Genomic DNA, 24395 nt, shown 5'->3' with positions numbered 1-24395 from the left:
TGTCTACCCAGATCAATAACAGCTTTTTCTGTTCTATCATTTTTATAGAACCTCCTCTCACAAAGAAATATTATCTTCTGTTCCCTTTGTATATGTGCATCTATACTAGTAAATTAATGTGATCTTTTCTTACACAATCTCAAATGGCTGTGTTGTGGATACAACAGGAGAAAATTAGTAATTATTAATGCAACTCTGATTTTAATCCCTGTCCCCACTCTTGTAATTAGAAAATAATAACCACAACAACTACCACATAAAAATCATGCGCAGTAAAAATTACTTACAGTTGCCTAGCAACTAGCAGGATACGTGCTGAAGGGAAGAAGGACCAGAATAAATTAAAAGACCTGACTGCAAAAGAACTGAGTGACAGTTCACCGCTACTGCATCAACACGCTATTCCTATGCATGCTCAGATAAAAAATAGTTGCATGCTGTGTGAGCTAAATACCATTAAGAAACACTGCTCATTTAAAAAATATTTTTGGTTAGAAAAATATTTGTGCTCAATGCTTCTGATATTCTCTCACTTTTGTGCATAAAAGCGTGTATTTCCACCCATTTGGTCAATGTTATCTTCAGTGGAATCAAATGCAGGAACAATGAGGCTTCATTTGTACACGGCTTCTTTTGTATTTGTCTTCCCTGGCAGCATGTGGCCAGAAGCGAGCCACCACTGACCTGTCAAAAAGCATTACAACTATCAACACCCCTTCTCCTTTGGAATCAAAGGGAGAGACAACTATGAAGGTGAAACTGCAAGACATTCTCACATTTGTGGCAAATTTCACACTTTTAAGAAATACTGAAATTCATTTAGAGTGGCTAGAAGGAAGAGTCCCTGTATGCTTGCCCTAATCGGGGTGCTCACAACCAGAACTACGGTATGCAAATTACAAGTCCTAATCAAGCGCAACTCACAAGGATGCTCTTTAAAACCAAGTGGTGGTGTGTGCGGAGAGAAGAATTAAAGAACTTACATAGCAAGGTGGTTCCTCTGCATTTAAAAACTTCCAACAGTAACCCAGCTATGTATGGAAACGATTCATTTTCATTACACGTATTTACTGATTCTTCCTTTTTGGAACTGAGTGCAGTACTACATGGTGGACCTGTCCCCAACACTGAAATGGGAAGTGGGTAAAAAAAACTTTAAAATGTAATTCCTGGTTTCGACATATGGTTATGTATTCCATAATTCTGGTTGGGCTATAAATAAGAATTATTTGCTTTGCCTGTTTGAATACTCAAGAGTACCAGTTGGATTAATTAATTAGTACTTAGATTAGTACTGGCTAATTACATTACTCACCATTTTACGACAGCTAAAAACTGGCAACTTAGGAAAACAGCTGGAAATAGTCAGAATAAAATAAATTTCACATACAGAGAAAAATATTCTCTCCCTGAGCTATTCCCCGCCAACATCAGAATGTTAGGGGCACAAATTTAAACATTCTCTCGTTAATGACACAGTGATCAAAATGCTAAGCACCAGGGGAAGTCTCTTGCCAAGCAGGAAATGTGGACACGGCATCACAGAAGTCCACCCTCCAATTTTCTTATCAGCTTTATTAAAATGTGGTCAACAGCCACCTGCTATGGGGAGGAAGCAGATCAGAAATGAAAATCACTGTATGTAATAGAGCTATCAGTGTCCTGGGACTCAAAGTCAGCTGTTGCTAACTAAATAAAGACAATGCAAACTAGTAGTAGCATCAAACTGGCACCTAGACAGGAAATATCAAAATCTGATGCAAGGAAGAAGAGGACAGTGGATTTGTAGGGAAACTGAAAGATTACAAGGTATAAAATACCATTCTTTTTCTCCATTTAATTTTAACCATCAGGAAAGGGAAGCAGACATTTACAGCATGTCTTCCTCCAAAATAAAAACCAAAGGAAAGCCTTCAAAAAAGGAAGAAGATAGTTTGGGGGACCAAGCCTGCATGTGCACGATGCAAAACCTGTTGCTGGGGATCAAATCTGGCATACAAATTCCTTATTCTAAAAAGAACATCTATCTTCAGTAAAATTGGCCCTGCTTTCAAAAGGCTAAAGCATTTAAACTGGACACACAAAATAATTTTGCTTTCTGAAAACATATGTATTATATATATGATTATCCATTTATATAGGCATTTCCAGTTTTAGAAGGAAGGAAAGACAGGTTAAAAGTATCAGAACTGGAAAAAAGTGCGACAATAATGCTGGACTGATGTATTTCAAAATGCTTTTTTCTAAACAAGTGTTTTACACTGCAAGATTATAACAAGGTACCTGGCTGCAAAGGCACCTACATCACAGTTTAAGAAATAATCGCAACAAAATCCCAGATTAAAATGTATTACTGCAAATGCAGTCTGCAAAGATGCATATACATGAACACTGGAGAATCAGGATGAACTGTGAAACTGGAAAGGTGTTACCAGTTCCTTGCATATGGGGCCTTATTATTGTAAATAATCATATAAAAGTCGTTTAATCAAGGAACAAAACCCAAACCTATTTAGGTATTTCTGCCTCAGTATTCCATATGGAAAGGTTCCAGAACTCTTAGTTAACAACTTGAATGTATTCATGAGTGTTCACACCTTACAACCTTGTGATCACCATCCTGTATTTTACATATTTCTACACTCTCCGTGTGTTTATGCTTTCCTTCTTTCCTAGGTGAATTTACTGTCAGCAATCATGTTCCTCTCTCCGATTGTGCTGTGTTTGGATAAACAAATCAACCTATTTCCTCTTGCAAGACTCTCCCATGCTACTTATCATTGAACTAATTACTTGCACTTGTCTCGGTGTAAAAACTAACCTTTCTTGAATGGGAAAGTATTCACTTACTATATGCAGCAACGCAGAAGCATTAATGGTGTCACGTATAATGGTATACACATACAATGAGGACTTCCCCATCCACACAGGCAGGAGTATCACAGCCAGGCTCCTATTTTCCTATGGCTTGACAACACCGATGGTTCATAGTTAGCTTTGATCAATAATTTCTTTGCCCAGATCATTCTTTTTCTGTCAGTACCACTTGATGAGCTTCCAACTCAATGAAAAGTTCCCTATTGTTAGTCTGTACATATCTTATACCTCACCCTGAGGTCCTGTGTTCTATGTTGGTTCATTTTCTTCAGACTCATGTGTGTTCAGTTCTCCATGAATATCATCCCAATATTTATAATTTTAAACTATATTTTGGCTAGGACAATCCTCATTTTTTAATATATATATAATTAATATATTATGATCCATGTCCACCACCAATTCTTCAAGAACTTTCGTGGTAACTTCTTTCCAGATTAATAGTTCCTTTTGTAACAGTGCCTTCATTTACAACTTTTTCCTTGTTTTGACTCAGATTAGAGTTTACTCATTGGATCTTCTTTCATATTAGCTTATGATTTTCCTGTTGTACCCTAACAAATGCTTTAAATCACAGAATGGTTTGGGTCACAAGAGACCTTTGAAGATAATCTAGCTTAACTCCTCCACCATAGGTGGACAGAAACAATTTTCACTAGATCAGGTGGACTAGAAGTCAGAGGATTCTCACCACCTGTTCTATCTTACTTTCGCTTCATTACAGATTTATTCTCCATTGCAAGCTGTTATAGATGAAACCTGGATGAACTCAGCTTCACCTACGATAGTAAAGAGGTGTAGAAGAGAAAAAAGGCTCTGCATCTGTAGCACTGCTCCATATCCACAGTATTGCTCTGTATCTACAGTTGGCAATGTGTTTCATGGTTTGACAGTTAAAGCTGACTAATAAGAGCACAGGTGCAGCCTAAAAAGGTCAGTAGTGAATTCAACAAGAATTTTTACTTTTTAACAATTAGCAGCACTTACCCCACCGTCCTTCAAATTGTGGTATGACTATTTGTTTCAAGATTAACAAATATAAATACAAAGACATGATAAAGAAATGCCTATCAACATTAAGAAAAGCCTGCAGCACACCACCCAATACTAGAATTCAAAGCACAACAACCGGCAAGAAGTAAGTATTCTCAACTTGACAAGAACTTCAACAGCTCTCACACCAAACAACTCCAAACATTTTCACAATGCCTCACATCTTAGCCCTTTTTCTCCTTTTTTACTATTTCCTTCCATAGGTGACAATCCAGTTATCAGAATTCCAAAAAACTAATACAATTAGTCATGTCAAATCTCAGCACAATTACTGAAGTTTTCTCTCCTTCAGTGTATCCCTAGCTCTCTACAAAGATCCAAAGAAACACAGCTAGTAGCTATAAATTGCTTTGTAAGAATTAAGCTTGTTACTGGAATAGTTAATTAAAATCAGTACCATGTTGGGGGCTGGGATAAGAATAAAAGGAAATATGAGAGTTGCTATACAGTACTGCATAAAAAAGGAAAATCTAAAGAAAATCTTTACTTTGCACTGAGGACATGACAGAGATAAACAGTAATTTGACCTCTATGCTAATTTCCAGTGTCTTTAAATGAGGTTTGTAAGTAGCTGAAGATATACCTCTGAATTTCATGTTCAAATAATCATATGCCGCGTTTTTCTACACTGAACACTTGCCTCAAATATGGTTAATTTCTCTGTTCAATCTTATTTTTCCCTTTATACAATAATTGTGTAGTCCAAACTTCAGTTTACTAGAACTTATTGCTTGTATTACTGGAGCTTTCCTAGACATAGGCAAACCAGCCTTGTCAGATGCTTTTTAAATAAGGAAGGAAAGGATTGTACTTGTCACCAAATGCCCACAACAGAAGTTAAATGTAAGACAGTTAGGAAAGTATTTGTAGACTCCTTACCTGCATCAACATAATATAGAATCGCCACACAAAAGCAGTCAACTGGTACTCCAGACTTTTGTGGGTATCACGGAAAAAGTTGTTGTGTTTTTTTTTAAAAGAAATATTTTAACAAGAACAGAGAAGTAGTTCTGTATTTACAAGGAGCTCTCAAAAGCAAGCAGAAACATGAGAGAAAGCACACAGAAGTTTATTAGTTCAGCAATGCATTCTCTTGATTGTTTAGCCTGATGGTTTATTAACTGCAAAAAACCTACTAAAAATCATAGATCTGTTTTTGATAAAGTAACTTGGGCCTAAGTCAGTAAGATTTCAGATGGGTATCACATGATCACTTTTTGGGACACAATCAGCTCTCTGTGGTTCAGATCAGCCCTCTGGACTTTCAAAAAGTAGAAACAAAACATCTATTAGCACTTAAATTTTAAGCTAAAGATGATTTCAAGCATTCAAGTACTAAATACGTCAAAAAAACCCCCTATTTTTTCCCCCCTTACGGCCAGATGAAGCTCATGGCCTACTTTTCTTCCAATTAACCTGTCCCTCTATACTTGCCCCAATCGCCTTCACACACACAAAAGCCTAGAGCAGAACAAACATGAACCCCAAATTAAGCCCAAGGGTTCCAATGCTGATAACCCTCTTAATTCTGAAGCTGAAAATGTTCATCGCACTCTAGCACAACCTTAACCCCAAAGATTTTAAGACATTAAAGTTTCCTGATGCCTAAACTTGCAGTTCTGTTCTGTCTCAGCTTTCATAGGATTGGGTGGTTTGATGCTAGCTCACAAAAAAAAAAAAAAAAAAAATCAGAATACAGCAACCTGAAAATCTTCTGCATAGCTAATCACACTGAAGTTCTATGTCCAACAGGCTTCTTTAATTCCTAACAGGCTAGATTTCCACACTCTTTTCAAAGAGGGAGCAAATTCCGTTTTGCATAAATGTGGGCTCCTTGGAGGGGGGAATAGTATGTTGTGTCACTACATAACAGCACAGTGGTTAACTTGTTTGACAGAGATCAGATATGAACTTCCTGGGGCACAACTGACAGGCAAAAATCTTTAACTTCCCCAGTAACTATGAGTTACTATCAGTATCTATGACCTACAGGAGGCCAGCACAAGGACCTTTGCTTCCTATTTGAAAATGAGTAGGTGCCATGATCAGAAGAGCTTGCCTTCAGGACTAGGCTCAAGACCAGGGATCCAAAACACAGAGATGCTGCCTTGCAGTCCTGTCTGGAACATGTGAACTTCAAACACTTCTCCGCTATTCAGTTAGCTGAGAGCCACAGCAAGCTGAACACACTGAGTTTGTAGTCAGCTTCCTGCTCATCATGTTTATTGCTGTGAATCCTGTTCCAATGCAATAAACTTTTCTATACCCAGCCCACAGGTAACAGAACGCTTCATTTCAACACTTAAGTGCCAAAAGAGTCAGGCATCACAGCTCTGTGTGCTTTACCAGATACTGCCCAAGTTAACCTTGTATAGGAAGACCCAGAACAGTAGCTGCAAAAAAAGAAGTGCAACTTGCCATCTGAAGTCACAGATTGAAACTTGTTTACGTGCAAAAATTATACAGTTACACTTGCGTAGGTCACCTAATGCAAATAATTCTTGATTCTCTCTGAATGCATTTAATAGAAGATTAAGGGAGTGGAGCACCTCCCTTATGAAGAAAGGCTGAGGGAGCTGGGGCTCTTTAGTTTGGAGAAGAGGAGACTGAGGGGTGACCTTATTAATGTTTATAAATATATAAAGGGTGAGTACCATGAGGATGGAGTCAGGCTCTTCTCAGTGGCAAACAATGATAGGACAAGGGGCAATGGGATCAAGCTGGAACACAAGACATTTCACTTAAATTTGAGAAAAAACTTCTTCACAGTGAGGGTGACAGACACTGGAACAGGCTGCCCAGGGAGGCTGTGGAGTCTCCTTCCCTGGAGACATTCAAAGCCCGCCTGGACACCTTCCTGTGCGACCCTACCTAGGCGTTCCTGCTCCAGCAGGGGGATTGGACTAGATGATCTTTCGAGGTCCGTTCCAATCCCAAACACACTGTGATACTGTGATACTGTGAATATTCACTTGGCTTATAATTGATCCTTATATGATTTAATATTTAAATGTACAGCAAAGAAGGGATGAATACACAAAAAGGTATTACCCATTTTTGGCAAACAGAAGTTGAGTTAAAAAATACAACTTTTTCAAACAAGTCTGATTCAAAGATGCTATTAACTAACTCTCAATTTCTTTCTCATGAAGCATATATGATTTTCAGTTTGAAAACCTGCAAAACAGAAGTCTTCAAATGACATTTCAGACTAGAAGCCATGTTTTTTTCTAAGGTCCAGCTACTAAGCATTTCATGACAATGAATATATGGATTTCTTGTCAAACAGGCTTCCATCTCAGCTGCAGACAACATACTATGCTCAGTATTTCTACAGCTTTTCTTTAGCAGCTCAGAGGCTCATGATACAAGCCCTATATTTTTTGCGCAGTCTTTTGGGTCACAGTGAGACCCTTGTAAACTTGCATTAATAAATCTGTAGCCACATATTTGAAAATTAAATCTTAACACATACTGTACCACTAAACAGAAGGAAAATCCCGCTCAATTTCTTAAGTAAATGTCCTGAGCAGAATGACTTAATTTCAAAGCATGAGCTCTATGCTTATTTTTTGTATTTGTGTTTCAACAACTTCCTGTCAGATGTGTCTCTAAAAAGTCCCCTACAAAGAGTGAGACTTAGAGGATCAGGCCCTAGGTGGAATTTCTTTTCAGGAATGCTGTGTCAGCAAATGCTTCTAAAGACTGAAAACAAAAAATGAAGTCATTAAAAAGCAGAGAGAGATAAAGATCAACGGAGAGGGAAAGAGCGCATGCAACAGAGAGGAGGTCTCCAAGCTCACCTATCCTTGTAGTTTATCACAGTATCAATGATAGCATTCATTTGTTTAGTCAGTTTGGGTGGGTTGGGTGACAACTTCTCTGCAGGAGGTCTGCCTCTTCTTTTCTTTGCTTTCTCTCCATCCTCCTTCCCAGAATCTTTATCCACATTTCTTCGTCTCTTCCGTTTTTTAAGTCGTACTTCCTCCTCCATCTCTTCTAAATTGCCGTCTTCAATTGCCTGACAGCCACGGATTCAAAAAGTAAGATTTTTAAACAAAAGAGAAATTGCAAACAGAAATAGCAAACTGTATTTAAAAAAAAAAAATGCAGCCCCACAGGATGTAGATAATTCAACTCAAAATGTTCAGCTTATTCATAAACAAGAGTACAACAAGAAATTGAGTTACTGGCAATCAATGAAACAGTAAACATTAATTTGTTCTAAGAATCCCACTACCATCTAAATAGATGCATGTTTATCTGACCCTTGAATTCCACACCAACTCAGTTTCACACACAGTAACAGCATGTGGTACTGTCACTGTCAGTAAGTGCACAACAAACATTCATGTGTTCATGTCAGTGGCAGTTCTGGCTTATGCAGTTGCAAAACAGACTTCGACATCCCATGTTTTCAAACAGGACAGTCTAAACTGCCCTCAGCTCCCAAATCCAGCTTACACACAGTTCTTTGTGCACACAAACACCACAGATACTTCATGCAGTACTGACTCAATTTCTCTTCCAAATATTTCAAGCAACTTTCAAATTGCCTAAGCGGTAAAACCATCTCTAAAATTTATCAGTTTCTTCTAGACTAGCAACCAACAGATATGCAGAAGCACTGACAGTACAATATTTTACTGTAAAAAGCATTCGTAACATGGGATGCAAGAAAAACCCCAAACCCCATACACAGTCACAAAGAATGAACGCTTGTTTCAATTACCTGGCTGTACGCTTTTAACCAGACCCAGCAGCACTATGCAGAGGGACAAAAAAATTGCTACAAAAAACAAACTAGGAATAAAGGTAACCTGTTCACACACTGACTATCAGATCTATGTGATAAAGCAAGAAGCTGAACTTTTCCTGATTTGGGAAAGACAACAAAAGAAAACAAATAAAAATACTGGGTCATAACAGAACTGAAATTCAAAATAAAAAATTAAAAAAAAAAAAAAGAAAAAGAAAAAAATCTTAAAACTAGGCTTTCTGATTCATGCTTTCTCAGAACATAACTGATGTTGGTATTTGTCCCTTTTGCCTCTCAATATTGCCTTGAGTACATGCAAATGCTAATCAATCCTTTCTCGTAGCTGAAAGAGCTCTAATCATAAGGCAATTACCTTCATTTCTCCACAGCACCAAACATGGCTAATATTTATGATCATGTGAGCATAACAATCAATATAAAAAGAGTGATTACAGCCCAGATATAATTTTTCTCAATTGTGTACAATGTCTCTTGAAAAACGTTTTGTGAACAAAACCTGATGCACAACACAAAACAACCTGGCATGTTAAAAAAACACCAGTGGGATTTCAGAATCTGTTTCCTATGCATCCTCCGATGTGCAAATCCACAGAAAAAACACGAACACAGAATCCTGAGGGACAGCCTGAAACTAGGCCTTAATAATCAAAAGACAATTTACATCATGCTTCCACAGCGATCAGATAACCACTATGAAGGAGGCTTGAGATCTGATGAGTTAGGAAGAAAAAGAAGGAAAAAAAATAATAATCTGCACACAAATTCATTAAAATTCATTCGGCTAAAGCAGGACACCCACTACAAACCACTGCAGCTAACAAAGATTAAGAAAAGGAAATTTCTCTGCATATCTTGGAAGCTAGAAAAGCTAATAATAAATACAGCATGCAAGGCTGTCAACAGTTAATGTCATTGCTCTCCTTAAGCACTCAGTTGTACATTCAAATACGGAGAACACCGACTTTTGATGTGTTACACACCTACACATGCCTGTGATGTAGTTCTACTGAATCTTCAAGACGGCAATGAAAAAGGATATTTACCTTACCACTATCAGCAGGCCGGCTATCGGAAATCACAGTTAGTGGGGATAAAATTAACAAGCCAGCAAAGCAGCGAGCTGCTAGTCTCTTCATCAGCTGATCAGGAAAAAAAAGAGAGCTGGGGAAAGGCTATGTTTTCATATACAAGTAATTTTATTTTACTGAAAATTTAATACTGAAAGGATTGTGGATACTCAAATCTGCTGTTTCATTCTACCTACTACAAGGCCCGAAGCCTTCCTGCTTCAGCCTGCTTTAATATTGACAACTACTTATCATATTTCTCTTCTTATTATTCTAGGCATCCAAATTAGATTTTTAGCTGGGAAGTTACTGATTCTTGCTAGCAGTTTAATTATAATAGCACAGACAATTTTATGTATGATCTTAAAAATGAAATAGGTTGCACATATTTTAAAGACGCATTTATTACAGAAAATGTATTCCTATTGTTCTGCAGTGAACAGATCAGGTTTTGGTTATTGAAACTGATTTTTAAAAAAATCTATTCTGATTTACAAGACATTGAAGAAAAAAACCCCAACCCAAACTAAGTTATCATTTTGTTAACTTCGGTAACATTTTGTTGTCCTTCAGAAAACTGGTATTCACTTAACTAAAACATATTTATATTTTTGTTTGCTTGACAAATTTTCTACCACCAAAATGTAACACTGATGCTGTCATCAAGGACTTTACTAACATGTAATTTTAAAATTCTACATAAAATTCTTGCTTGGAGTAGGTAATATTTTGAGAAAAATATCAGAACAAATAGAAAAGATAAAAGTAAAAAGATTTCCCTAACATTACATATAGCAATGTAGGAAAGACAAAAAATAAAGCCCAAGTAAACTAACATATGGTCTTGCACTCTTAAAATTAGTGACTAGCAGATAGCAAATTAATTCTTAGCATACTACAGATCTACAGATATTAAACTGTCCACTTAGATAGTAATATATCAATCAATTACTATACTCAGCTTTCAGAACATATATGCATGAGTGTAAACTCGGACAGTTTTCCTTAATTTAAGATTTCAGTGACACCACTTGAAAATCAGTGTGATAATACCAGCAGTCCAAAAATATTGTTATTGTGACTCCTAACGTTAGTTCTCAAGTGGCAGATTTATATTTTGTATATAAACAGTAATATTTAAAACTAAACCTATGTGATGTATGCTGCCTCAAAAGATGGCTTTAAAACTACATCACATAAACCAGTTACCAGCAGAGATATTAATGCTCTGTGCATATGCCTACACATATGATCCATGCACGTGCACATGAGCAACGAAATATTTATTAAAATAATCCATCTGACTGAATTCTTTGTTAGAAAAGCTTACTATTCTAGGGCTGAAATGCCACACCGAAGAGAATGCCCTTCCAAACCTTTACCAGTATGATAATGATACAAATCCCAGGCACAAATCTCCAGCTCCTGACAGATGATGGGCTGTGCAAGAGTGCAAGATAGCACAGACATCTCCCATGCTCAAATGCCTCTGGATTAGTGAGGTGAATAGCAAGGGAGTCAAAGAAAACAGTACACAAACAAAAATTTAACGCTTTCCTTCCCTTAAGGAAACAGGACAGAAGAGTACAATAGAGTTTGGAGACTTCATTTTTTGAAAGAAAGCTGTCAAAATTTAATGTCAAATTTAGCAAAAGGTTGGGCACCTCATCAAAGGCAGAGATGACCAGTGAAGTGTGAAGAGTCAATTTTAAGCCCAGTACTGACAAAATCTTCCTGATTTTTCTGAATCTTACTGCTGTATCTTGGTCCATGTACACAAAAAAATTTCCTTGCTAAAAAGCTAAGAGCAGGCAGATAGACCACAGATTAAAGAAAACAAACTCCCTTCCTCCCAAAAGAAGAGGCCCTTCCCTCCCCTCCCAAACATGCAAAAGTAAATTTTAAGAAAGTAAGTAGAAGTTACTTCTGAGACAGCTACCTATTGCTGCTTGCAATTACATTTTTCTTTTCATAAAGGAAAATAGCTGTTTTGAGGTGGAAGTATTCTTAGTGAACATGGATACAGCTACACAGGCATCACAGAAACGAAGCAAAGATCAAATGAAAACCGTTTTTTTCCTCCATTTGGGGAACAGAACATCAAGGATGTATTCTTAACTTCTTCTTGAGAGCATGACACAGTACCATGACTCAATACCTTCTCAGTTGACAGTTACAGACCCAAGCAAGCACTAAGCTACAGCTCTGAGTTTCATTTCACGACTGACTCCTGCAAGTCAACAATCCTGCTAGTCTTGTATTAGTTTTAGATTTGTTTTACACAAATCAGGTAACTCAGTTGTGGTCACACAGTGAATCAATAGAGGTGCTCAGCATAGAATTAGTTTTGGTGTCTATGGCCTGTCTTTAATATTTAGCTGACACAAAATTTTAAGATATAGTTATTTTTCCTCTGATGGGAGATAACTGCAGTATTGTTATGTCGAAGTGAAGGCATGGTGAAAGCTATTGTTACTAGTCATAGTGAAGGAAACCGTACACACAAAAGTGGAACAAAGTCTACTTGGTAACACTGAAAATATGTTCAGATTAAAAAAAGAAATGGATACAGCACACAAGATCTCTTCCTGCGTCCCTCTCTGATTTTATCTTCACAAAATGAATATTAAGATAGTTTGCCCCTTTCTTTCCTTTCAGATATCAATGCCCTGTGTCTCTCCAACCTTCAGAGTTCTTGTGACTACCACAACCATGGGAACAGATTTGCTAGTATACTAATTCAAGTCCTTATTTCCACAGAAAGTATACAAAACGTAAGTGAATAGAAAAAAAAGTCAGCTTCCCAACTCCTCAAACATAAATACTAACCCAACCAGGCAAAGTTTCCAAAAGAATTAGCTTTTCTGGGAACAAATAACTTACTTGGACATTGTACTGATCGCTGGCCAAGAGACACTAAGATTAAGGGCTATTAAGTACTTAAAGCCAAAAAACATGTCAGTAATGCAGTAATGAACAACAGATGACTGCTTTGCAAAATCAAGTTCCCATTTACAGATTTGGAAGAGAAAAAAAGAAGTAAAAGAACCCTACAGAAGGTCAGTGACAAACATTAAAATCACCAACATGTCATCTATGTGCCCCTACCAATTTCTCTCTTCAGCATAATCCTTCGCATTCTATACCTATATTCCAAGACAAATTCCACTGTTCTGTTTTTCCATCTTGAACTGTTTGAAATCCTCTACTTCTTTATTTTACATTTTTCTTCTCAGATTATATCTGACAACTCATGAAGACTTCAATTTTCCAACATGAAGTTCATCTTCTCCGAAAGATCTCTTCAAGATTCAGTTCTGCTTAGTTGCTCAAGAGTGACATTCCTGATGTCTGAGACTGTTTCTAATTTCCACATATTGGAATTACTTCTTGGCTTTCTAAAGCAAGTTCCCCTAAACTGTAACTAATTATCTCTTGCTATGCTACAGCATAGAGGTCAGTATACTACAAATAAAGACTGTGAAGGAGAAGAACGCCATAATACTTGACAATTAGATGAAAGGGCATTATATACAGCACATCAACTAAATAGCTGAAGATAATTATAAGGATTGATGAACAGTTATGTTAACTGAATTTTGTATCCTTGCTGGATAGTACTGCACAACAGATTTACCAGGCCAGTTTTGCTGGGACTAAACTAAAACAGAGTACAAATTAAAATCTGCCAAAGGCAAAGAACTAGAGAATGTATCCAGCTTTTCTTTGCTTTGAATGCTGACTTCTCCTCCTCATCAGAAATACTCCAAAAAATCTTCATCTGGTACTTAAGTAGAAACCAAAGCATACTTTAAGAAAAAAATGGAAACAAAATGCAATTATTGCAAGAACACAAAAGCTTGTAATAAAGGGTCTTCTCAGATACGCCTAACTTCCACAAAATAAGGAAACTTCAGCCCTATGTTCATCTGTCAAGGTCTGCATCTTCGCATCACTGAAACTTGCTTCTTTTGAAAAGTGGGAAAAGACAGTTTTCTGCTTTGAATTTGAAAACTATTAAAAGTTGGTTAATTATTTGCATAGAAACTCCAGATACCTATTTTTAATTAGACATTACGGAAAACAATAGTGCAAGGTATGAGTAGTTTTTTCTTGCATTTTGATGTAAAGAACAATGCAAAAAAGACCTGACTGAACCATGCAAGAACATACTTAACTTAAAGGGAGAAACAGTCCCAACCAAAGCAATAAAGCATAACATTAAAAAAAATATAATAATAAAAAAAAGATAACTGTCTAAAATATCGATAGGATCAAAGCTTGCTCCAAGTTACGGCAGACGACATTGGCAAAGGTGTAAATTTTATTCTCTTCAAAAGTGAAATGTGGTAAAAAAATAATATAAACCAATAATTAGTCTCAATCATCCCTCCCCTAAAAGGCAAACAATGATTTTAAATGAAACAACTCAAGTTGATTTTGCTCCTATGAGCTTTTCATAAACTTCAGGTACAGAGAGACTGAAGAGCACAATAATTACCACTAACACCAGGACTCACAGCCTGGTCAGGGAGCACAAGGAAAGTGTTCCATTGGGAAAAGGAACTGGGTGATAAAAAGGAACAACTATATCACACTGAGTACAATGACGCTTTGCTTAACCAATCAGAGCATTGAGAAAATACTTTCTGTATTAAGACACTGAATGTGGAACTACCAAGAATCATCACTATTCTGTGGTTTACAGCTACTCGGCAACACTTTTAAAAGATCTACGGAACAATCTCTAATTTTCTTTGGCAATTTTCAAAAATAAGTGTGATTTACCCCTCCCATTTGACATACAGTTGTGCTTTATGTCTTGTTAACCACATTTCATTTGAAAAGCCTCTTGACAGAGCCAATCTAACATAGGAGCAACAGAAAGAGGGGAAAAAAATCCAAACAAGTTCTGTACCAGAAACTGTAGATATCAGCCTCTTACTCTTCATCACTGAACTGCTTTGTTGTGGTGGTGTTTTTTCTTTTTTAGAAAGATAGATCACCTGCTGAACAACTCTTGTCACTTGGAGCAATAGCCTGTTTGTAAAAAAAGTGAGACCTCTTTCCATGATTTCTCAATGTTCTCGGGAAACTTGAAGAGGTCTCGGTCGACTGGAAGCTGGCAAATGTTGTCCCAATCTACAAGAAGGGCAACAGGGCTGATCCCAGCAGCTACAGGCCTGTAAGTCTCACTTCCGTGCCTGGCAAAATTATGGAAGATTATTCTTGGAGCTATTGAAAAACACCTGAAAGACACTGCAGAGATCAGTTCCAGCCAGCACGGGTTCATGAGGGGAAAGCCTTGCTTGACCAACTTAATTTCATTCTACAACAAGGTTACCCACCTAGCTGACCAAGGGAAGCCTGTCGATACGATCTGTTTGGATTTCAGTAAAGCCTTTGATACTGTCTCTCACAGTATCCCCCTGGACAATGTGTCCATCACACAGCTGGATAAACACACAGTTCTAGTAAATGAGGTTATGTCGGGCTGGCCACTGGTCACTATCAGTGTTCTGCAGGATCCATCTTAGGGCCAGCACTCTTCAATGTCTTTATAAATGACTTGGACTCTGGACTTGAGGGAATACTAATGAAGTTCACTGACAACACAAAACGAGGAAGAGCTGCTGACAATTTCAAGGGCAGAGAGGCCAGGCAGAGGGATCTGGACAAATCAGAGAACTGGGCAGTCACCAACTGCATGAAGTCCAGAAAGGTATGCTATAATAGCAGTTCTGAACTAGATGGTATCCTGTGTATTTCAGATTTCCTTCACATTGCTTGGAATCTTATAACATGCTGATGACTCAAAGAGTAAACGTCGTTAAAGCACTGGCACTGGCAACAGTTGTAGGTATCTTTGGTAGTATAATTAGAAGTAAAATTTACAGACTGAGGCATAACTAACTTAAAAAAGACACCGCAAGACTATCACATATAAAAATACTGCAGCCCAGCTTAGGGGGGAAAAACCCCTATCTTTACAGACGCACAGTTGTAAAGGAATACACGTAATTGACCAAAGCTACCTTTCAAGACTGATTTAGCTGAATTCATTTTAGTCTGCAATTGTAACTTCAAATAACTAAATGACAAAAAGACAGGAAATAATTCTGATTGAGCCATGGCATGTGTTTTTTTAGTTAATATGATATAAATTTTTCTACACATACTGGCTTTTTTCAATTGTCTGGAAAATTATCAATTATTTAATGTGCACACATGTTAATAACATTCAGTTGATATAACTGAGATACATAAAGATGGCAATTTAATGTTGTACATTTGCTTTTGTCTAAGAGACTTATAAATAACACTATTAAGTCATGAGCTGCTCCACTTTTTCTTCTGCAGAGAAGGTCCTGATTTCTACATGTCTCCCCTGCCAAAAGAGAATCAGACAAAAAAAAAAAAAAAAAAAGAAGAATTCTAAGAACCTGTGAACAAGCTTTATAAGGACAACAGAGGTCTGGGGTTTTTTGATGACTGCAGGTGCCAAAGGCTTGCTGGAGTAAAATGGATGAGCAGGAGATTCAATAAAACCTGACAGGAACTCAAGTAGGAAATATTTTATTTCACATTAATCACAGAAAGGTTCAGTTTAGGAAAGAGGGCTCTGACTGCCAACAAGTCTTTCTTGGTATCTGCTGCAGTCTTTCCATTTTTCATTGATCTATTACATGCAGTTTTTGCCAGCACAGAAAAACAGCTGATGGAAGATACATGTTTCCTGTCTTCAGATTCACAAGCAATCCACCCTGAAGTAAAATATAACATTTCAGAGATACTTCATTTTTTCCCCTTTATCAGTATTCCGTATGATGGAGATAAATATGTTTGTTGCATAGACAGGATCCTGGAGCATTTAGCGAGAGGTTTTTGTTTCAGTGAGAAAGGGAAGGTTTTATTCTTTTTTTATTTTTGTCAGCATTTTCTCCCTGACTTACCCAAAGTTCTGACCCAAGAAAACCTATTTCAGCAGTGCAGAGGAAAGTACATGGAAAAAAGTATTGTGAGATCATGAGTATCCCAGTCATTCTCTTTTTCTTGACCATGTACATTATCTTCCCTAGGAAAGGGGGCAAGGAAAATTGCAGGAGAAAATTACCTTTTCTGAGCGGTGCCAGTGGGACATGTGGGAGATTACTTTTTTCACTTTCGCTAAATTCCTTTAAAATAACAAGCACACGATTCAGTCCACAGCATAACACTTTTGTGCACTACAACAGGAGATGTTCTATCTTCCTTTGTATCTTACAGTTTAGGAAGAAAATAAAATCAAGGTTGTTATGGCTTAGTTTGTACTGTGGGTTTTGCTTCTAGATCTTACTTCTTTGGTTTAAATTAAATCTTTTACTGGAGCGATATATCATTCCATTGTCCATCTGAGATTAATTTTTTCTCCCATTTTTGTTAGTCTTCCTGGTTATAACGACATTCCATTCAGGGTCACAGACTAGTGTTGCAGAGCAGGAGGAAACGAAATGCAATTAAGTCATGAAGATAATCAACAGTAAAGACTAGATTCCAAATCAAGGAAAAACAGGAATTCTACAACATTCTAAGGATTCATCATCTCCCAGTCAGATAAGACATGGTTTATTTTAAAAGGGAGATCATGAATACAAAAATCCATCAGAAACATATTTCTATCTGACCACTACTAAACAGTATGTAAGATGGCTTCCCTTCCCCGTCTTCAGGCAAGTTAGTCTTCACCTTCTCTTTCACTAAATACTGTTGCAGTTGCCAAAAGCCTTTGGTTTCTTAGTACCAGACAATATTGATTTTTCCTTGAATAACAGAGCTGGTTTTATGGACATTTACCTTTTCAACAGACATTATATTCTTATATTGTGCAAAAAGGCAGGAAATTTCCACTTTGTAATGTTACACGTCCTGTCGGACTGGCAGTGTGGCTCATGTTTTGCAGCTTATAATGCTGAGAACTTTGGACAACTTGCTGAGTAATATGTATCTTTTATGAATTTTATAGTACAGCAGTATTTTGTGAGGCTAACTTCTAGTATGTTTTCAGGATGCGTTTAAGGCTGCAGTTGTCAGACTATGGCAAGACTTACATTAGAGCTTCACCTTTAATAGGCATATCACAACCTCTGACACGCACAGTATCTGTCTAGAAGGTCTTTTTGGTTTTCTGGGATAAATTGCAATGCAAATCATGGTCTGACAAGCAAAAACTATTACCTAAACAAAGGCTAAATGAAGACTACATGGAAGAATCCTGTAAAGGCAATGAGGCCTAAGAAGAAGTGAAGTTTCTCAACAGAATAACATATAGCGTAGTGTAGCGTACCATAGCATAGCATAGCCTAAGTGCATATATGAAAAACTAAAGCAAGACTACAAGGAACAACAAAGTTCTACCGTTCTGAGTTTGAAATCTAGGTAAAAATATTTTATGACATTGTCAGATGCAAGTGAAAAGAATACCCAGTGGGGCTCCATTAAAGCATCATCTGTAATACTCAGAATTTGACAGGTTCAGAGTACAGGATGAAATTACAGGGTTATAGTTACTTGAAAACTTTTGTAGGATTTTTCCTTTCTAAAAGTTAACATTCCACTGCCAGGGTAAGGAAATACACCATTCTACTCATTGAGTACTTCAAGATGTCTCAGGAACCTAACTGCCTCATGCCTTCCACCCACAATATGCCTAAGGATAGGCTGAGTAATTTTTGAGAAGTTTAGTCTGCAACTGTTTTCCTATAGTTTCTAAGCTAGTACTTCCAAATTGCTTTCACTTCAGTTGTAGGTTTCTACGGAAGCTGGAGAGCTCCGCATATGTATATTGATTCATCAAAAGGATTATTTTTGCCTGTCACACATGCTGCATGGTAAACATCAGTGTGAAGCTTCCCATCACATTCTCAGGTCTGCCTTCAAAATATTGTACTTTACAATAATGGTCTCTGAATGTGCTCTTGATGACAAGGCAAAATTTAAATGCTTCCCTTTTTGCAGAGTGAATAAATACTCTGGCACAATATACACTTAGAAAGGTATGGGTAACTCCTTGCACAGGCTGTAAAAGAAAATCAACATAGAAAAATCTATTGCCTCTATTCAAATTTTGATAGGTGACAAAAGGTCACCTACTGAATATGACCTATCATTATTACTGTCAAGGCACGTTAGAGACCATAAAAATGCAGTAGACCCAAGTATTAAAATCTTCACCTTAGCAACAGTAATGTTTTAAAATTTTATTGCAGACTTTTTTTTTTGGTGGGTTTTGTGAAGTATTTAAGAGTTACTTCGTGTTTCAGCTTTGAATGTCGATCTGAATTTTGACTTTCCACATGAAGAATATTTCAGGCATCTTAACCACAGGGTCTAATTTTTTTCATGCAAAATTTTGCACTTCAAACAATAATAATGTAACAAAGCCTGAAACCCAGAGTTTTGACTCATGGTTGCCAAGCACGTCAGAGCTATTTCAAAGAAAATGCAGTTTCTTTTAGCCTAATCTTAACAATACTACTCACATTCTTTAGAAATACAGGAAAGTGTTTATATGACACTATTATTCTAATGTATTCTAGGGGAGAATATATGTACAATTCCAATAAAAACTGCTAATATTAGTTATGTTACTTTGCATGTTACAGTACTTGCATGGACAAAATCACAGACTGAACAAAAAGAATCCTATGAAAATACGGCAAGGTATTTTACTGATAGGTATTCCTCTGAGACAGCTGACTTAAGGTCTTTCTCACAGAAAAACTATTTCTGGAACACCAGAAATTGCCTTACTCAGAGTACCCCTCAAATACTGAAGAGGTATTTCAAAGTACTTAGTTTCCAAAATTAATACTCAATCTGCCTCCAGATTCTGAGAAACATACACACAGTGTAAATCTGGTTCTTTTCCTTAATAAACTAACAAACCCACCTTGACAAAACAGAGAATCAAAGCTATCAAGAAGATGCATTTAAATTCCCTCTCTTCGAAAGTCAAGAAAAGCCCCTTTCATCTAAACTGCTTCATTGGTTTTAATTTCACTGCCACTTAGAAGTAGCCCCTTTTTTCCTTAAATAGATTCTGAACTGAATTTGCTGAAAAGGACATGAAAGATAGTAATAGTCAGAACTTGAAAATGTCTTGGCTTCGTGAGGCCTTAAAGTCATGTCCAACTTCCTAACCCTTCAAGAAATAAGCTTCCATGTGCATAAAACTTACCAGTCTCACTTTACACTTTAATAAAATAGTACCTGGGGCATCCTGATTGCTGGTCACAAAACAGACAACATCCTGGGACAGTGGACTTTTTAAGCCTCCAGTGACAAAGTCTTTTAAATGTGGCTTGTTTTCCCCTACAGCTTAATAAATTCAACTGGATCTGCAATTCAATACTACAGATCAAAGTTTAAATCAGAATGCAATTTTCTGCATATGCCCTCGGCAAATACATACTCCTGTTAAAAAGATATAGCAGCAAGTCAGGAAACTTTGCAATTGTAACCAGAAATGGTATAGAGGAGTAAGGAAGAGAGAGGAAAACCAGGAGTGGAGGAGTATCACGTACGTGAACTAGGCAGATAAACTATGCACTGGGTAAAAGCTTATTTCTTTTCTCCTCCTTCACAGAATCGCAGCCTCCAAAACAGACTTTATAAAAAGATCGCCATTGCAACTGACAATAACACCAATAGACGATAAGTGAAGCTAAAACCATTATTGAATGTAAAGATGATTTTCCACACAGCTATTTCAGTATCTAACAAAGACTATGTGAGATCAAATTCTACCATCACAGTTTACAAAACCACATCATAAAGTATCTTCTCAGTATGGATTTGAAAGTTGTATACACGAAAGTAAAGCTCTCTCAGAAAACACAAACCTAGCCAAAAAACTTCTAGTAACAAGCTGGCCCAACTTTACTATCTCTGACGCCAGACCTAACTTTTAACAGACAGAGAGTACATAAAATAAAAAAGTTATGTGAAGTTCCAACCAATGAGAAAACAAATAAAATCATGCCCAATGTCCTGCTAGATAGTTTGGTTATACAACATATTTACCTGAGTTAGTAAACATAAATTAAAAAAAGGAAATAAAATCTACATCACAATTATTACAGTGTTCACCAGATATTTTGTGTGTATAAAAGCCAGTACCAGTTTTCTTCAAATTTAAATAGGATTGACTAATTACAGACCAAATGGTTGAATTTCACTTACAATCTTTAGATCGGCAAAACAAATAGTCCACCACAGTTGACTTTTGGATGTCTGTTTGACGTAAACAAGAGACTGCACATTTTGGTCTTAAGTAAGGTTCCCTGGCCAATGTGCAAATCTATTTCAAATGAACTGCACAACTAGGGAATAAAACTTTATTAATGTCACCTAGCCAGCAATTAAATTGAATGAAAAGTTGAATCCCTGTGCAAATGTCTTCAGAGTCTTGTAACTACTCAAACAAATCCTTAGATTCTTGAAGCCTGCTCTAAGTAAAGGGGTCCTTAGTAGATGACCCCTCTAGAAAAAAATCTGCCATGGGATCCAGCAAAGTATTCTGGAGTCTTGTTAGGAGTGGTATACGGATACAATCTGCTAGAGTATGAAATACTTCCAAGAATATAAATGCTTCATAGGATCAGGAAGCAAACTCCTCCCTTCTGTTTTTTGGGGTTTTTTTGGTATATTTTTTTAGGAAATACGGTTGTCATGCCAACAGTTGCAGAACAGCAGGCTGCAGCGACAGCTAGTGATAAAGCCCATGTATGTCTCACAGCTTCCCTTGGAGGTTGTTACTGAATTACAGGATGTTAAGGGTAGCAGCACAATCTCACTAAAAATTGCATATGTCCATAGGTTTGGCTTCCGTGATTATTTTGTCTCCTGCTTCCAAGCTCAAGGACTTGACCTCCTAGCAAGGAGGAAGCTGACACACTTTGTCAGTATATATGCATGTGTGCAGACCCTGAGGTGTGTGGCAGATGCCATGGAGATCTGCCATGACCTTAACTATATTCTTGAGTGTTGGGTGTATCGGCAGAGGGGTCAGGGTCTGCCTGAAAAGGAGGAGGTAGCTGATCTCCACAGTCTTAAGTTGTGGCTGTTGACTGAATCAAAACTAGAAGAGATGTAGTCAACTTCGTCAAGACACATAAAGAGACAGCTGAGGACTGGGCATTATGAAACCAACTTATTAGTCAGAAATGCAAAGTTTTGCTCCAGAAAAATCCCATGAGAAGATATCTATAAAACTATAAAAGCAGCCATAACAAGGGAAAATATGAGGGACACCTGTTGGTGCTGGTAAATTAATCTCATTCCTCTGTAACAGTGCAATAAAGACAGAAGTATCTATAGTTACCTTTCGGCAGTGGCGTGATACAGAACATGGGTAAAAAGGTGTCTTATGAAATAAAATACGATTCTTAATTAAAAACTTACTATTTCTTTTATTTTTTTCACAGTTGTACTGATATAAGTAGTTCACAGCATCCCAGTTAACATGAAATTATTAATTTAATGTTTTCATGCAATTGCATGATAGCTGTTACTACACTTGCATTTATTTAAAAACACTCTCAAGCCCACTTGAAAGCACAAGTTATAATAAGTATACAACAGAATCACAGTAGTGACTGCAATGGACTGTGAAGCAATCTGACTTAGCATTAACTTAGCTAATTTGAGAACATGCTTAATAACTCAATAAGGAGGAAGAATACTAGTTTTTCTCAACAGAATAACAAGCCACGTTGAAAAAGGGGTAGTATATTTACCATCTTGACCAGCAGAGTTTCTGTCTTGGCCTCACACAGCAGTCTCAGAAGCAAACAATGAAAACAATTACTAGCAGGTAAACGGGGAACTGGTAAGAAATTTTTTTTCAAAATAGTCCGTAATGGCTCTTTATCAAATGGTCCAGTGCTTTTCAGTGGTTTTGCTGTCTTTAGGAAAACAGAATAGAAAGTATGCCTACTAAATCTCCAAAGAACACCAAGCTGACTGAAGTTTACCTGAGGATGGGCTTAAAATTCAGAATAATTTTGGTGAAGAAAACTTGGATATCATTCAAGAATGACATATGTTAAATCCTCTTACTAGTAATGATAGATCAACTCTACAAAAAATGATACTGAAAAAAAAGGCCAGGAAGTAGATCCACAGAAAAGGATTAAAGGGCTTATGCTGGATCAAAAATTTAACACAAGTCAATACTTTTACTGTTGAGAAAACGAAACAGTGGATGGTGAGATGTAAGCATCCCATAAGTTATGCGAACGATCTCTTCCTCCTTATTCAAATGAGGTTGCATCTGGAATTTTCAAGTCTAGCTTCTGACCGAACTTGCACAAAGACATCAGTCGCATGTAGAAAAGCTAGGGGTAATTAGTGAAAATAATCAAGAGAACTAGAAAACAGGACCTATGGGAAAAGACAATGACCAGTGGTTGTTAACCTTGAGAATAGACCAAACAAGGGAAAAACTCTTCTATGACGAAGAAATGTTAAAAAAAGAAAGGTGGCAGCCTGTTCTGCATGAGCAGAGTAATTACAGGAAGTAATTGGCCTAAAATCCAACAAGAAAATTCAGACAAAATAAAAGGGAAAGTCAAACAGTAAAATACATTCCCCTATGGACTTCTAAATTCACTGCTGAATGAACTTTATTACAAATTATACAGGACTGGATGATTCCACCCTGAGTAGGAATGAACTTTATTACAAATTATACAGGACTGGATGATTCCACCCTGAGTAGGAGGAGTAGATAATTTTTTAAGGGATGCCATTTTTGACAATAAAGCACTTAACACAAACATCAGAACCAACTCAAGACACAAAACATGCAAGCCAAATCTAACTTCTGTGTTGCTATATGCAGAGTTTTCCATAACTAAAGACAATTGGCTTAAAACGACCTTTAGTAGATGTACACTATACTGCAAGCACTTCCACTGCAGGAAAGTGAGAATCCAGACAAGAGCTTACGTTTCTAGGTCCTCCTTCTCCACTGACTACTTGAAAATGTCAAGTATCAAACTCCTGTAGTTTCATAAACTTGGTTAGATTTACAACTGATGTCTAACTCAAGCCTCTACTCCCCTAAGCTTTACATTCAGCAGTAGAATCCGTATTAGCTCTTAGCCAAGTATTGCACAATCCACTCTAAACAACATCAGATTTGTAACTGAAGTAGGTAAGATTTCTACCTAACTTTAGCAAATTATGCACAAAAACTGCACTATATGTTCATGTTGGCATTAAGTCTGTAATTATGCATAACAAAACTTACTCTGTCAAACCACGTTGACTAGTTTTGCACATAGAACACCTTATCTATATATATTTTGGAAATCTTAACATTATCAGATTTCCAGGTTTTGAAAATACCTTCCATTAGACCTCACCTCCTTCCCACCCCTGTTGCTACCATTCTGAAAAGGCATATGTATCAGAATTCATTGGATGTGTGTTTTGCAGAAGTATGGCAAGATCCCTCAAGTAGAAGAAAATCGCAGATTTGATGTGAGTAAAGTTTAGAATCTTTACTTTCAGGTCTTAAATTCTCATACCATTTATGAAGGGCTTTGATCTCAGTGGAGTCAAGAAATGCTCAG

General features: G+C 37.0%; 1 protein-coding gene across 4 annotated transcripts in view; it reads right to left on the bottom strand.

Annotated features, from left to right (window-relative positions):
• The window catches only part of SMARCA2 (SWI/SNF related BAF chromatin remodeling complex subunit ATPase 2), a 120362-nt gene that overhangs the window by 12479 nt on the left and 83488 nt on the right, over positions 1–24395 (bottom strand). For all 4 annotated transcript variants that reach the window (XM_065860203.2, XM_065860205.2, XM_065860204.2 and 1 more), the window contains exon 29: positions 7734–7951. In XM_065860203.2, coding sequence (XP_065716275.1) covers positions 7734–7951 — 218 coding nt within the window. The remainder of the gene's footprint in view (positions 1–7733; positions 7952–24395) is intronic.

The sequence above is a fragment of the Patagioenas fasciata genome, chromosome Z (assembly GCF_037038585.1).
Source record: "Patagioenas fasciata isolate bPatFas1 chromosome Z, bPatFas1.hap1, whole genome shotgun sequence".
Lineage (NCBI taxonomy): Eukaryota > Metazoa > Chordata > Aves > Columbiformes > Columbidae > Patagioenas > Patagioenas fasciata.
This window is presented reverse-complemented; position numbering and strand designations above follow the sequence as displayed.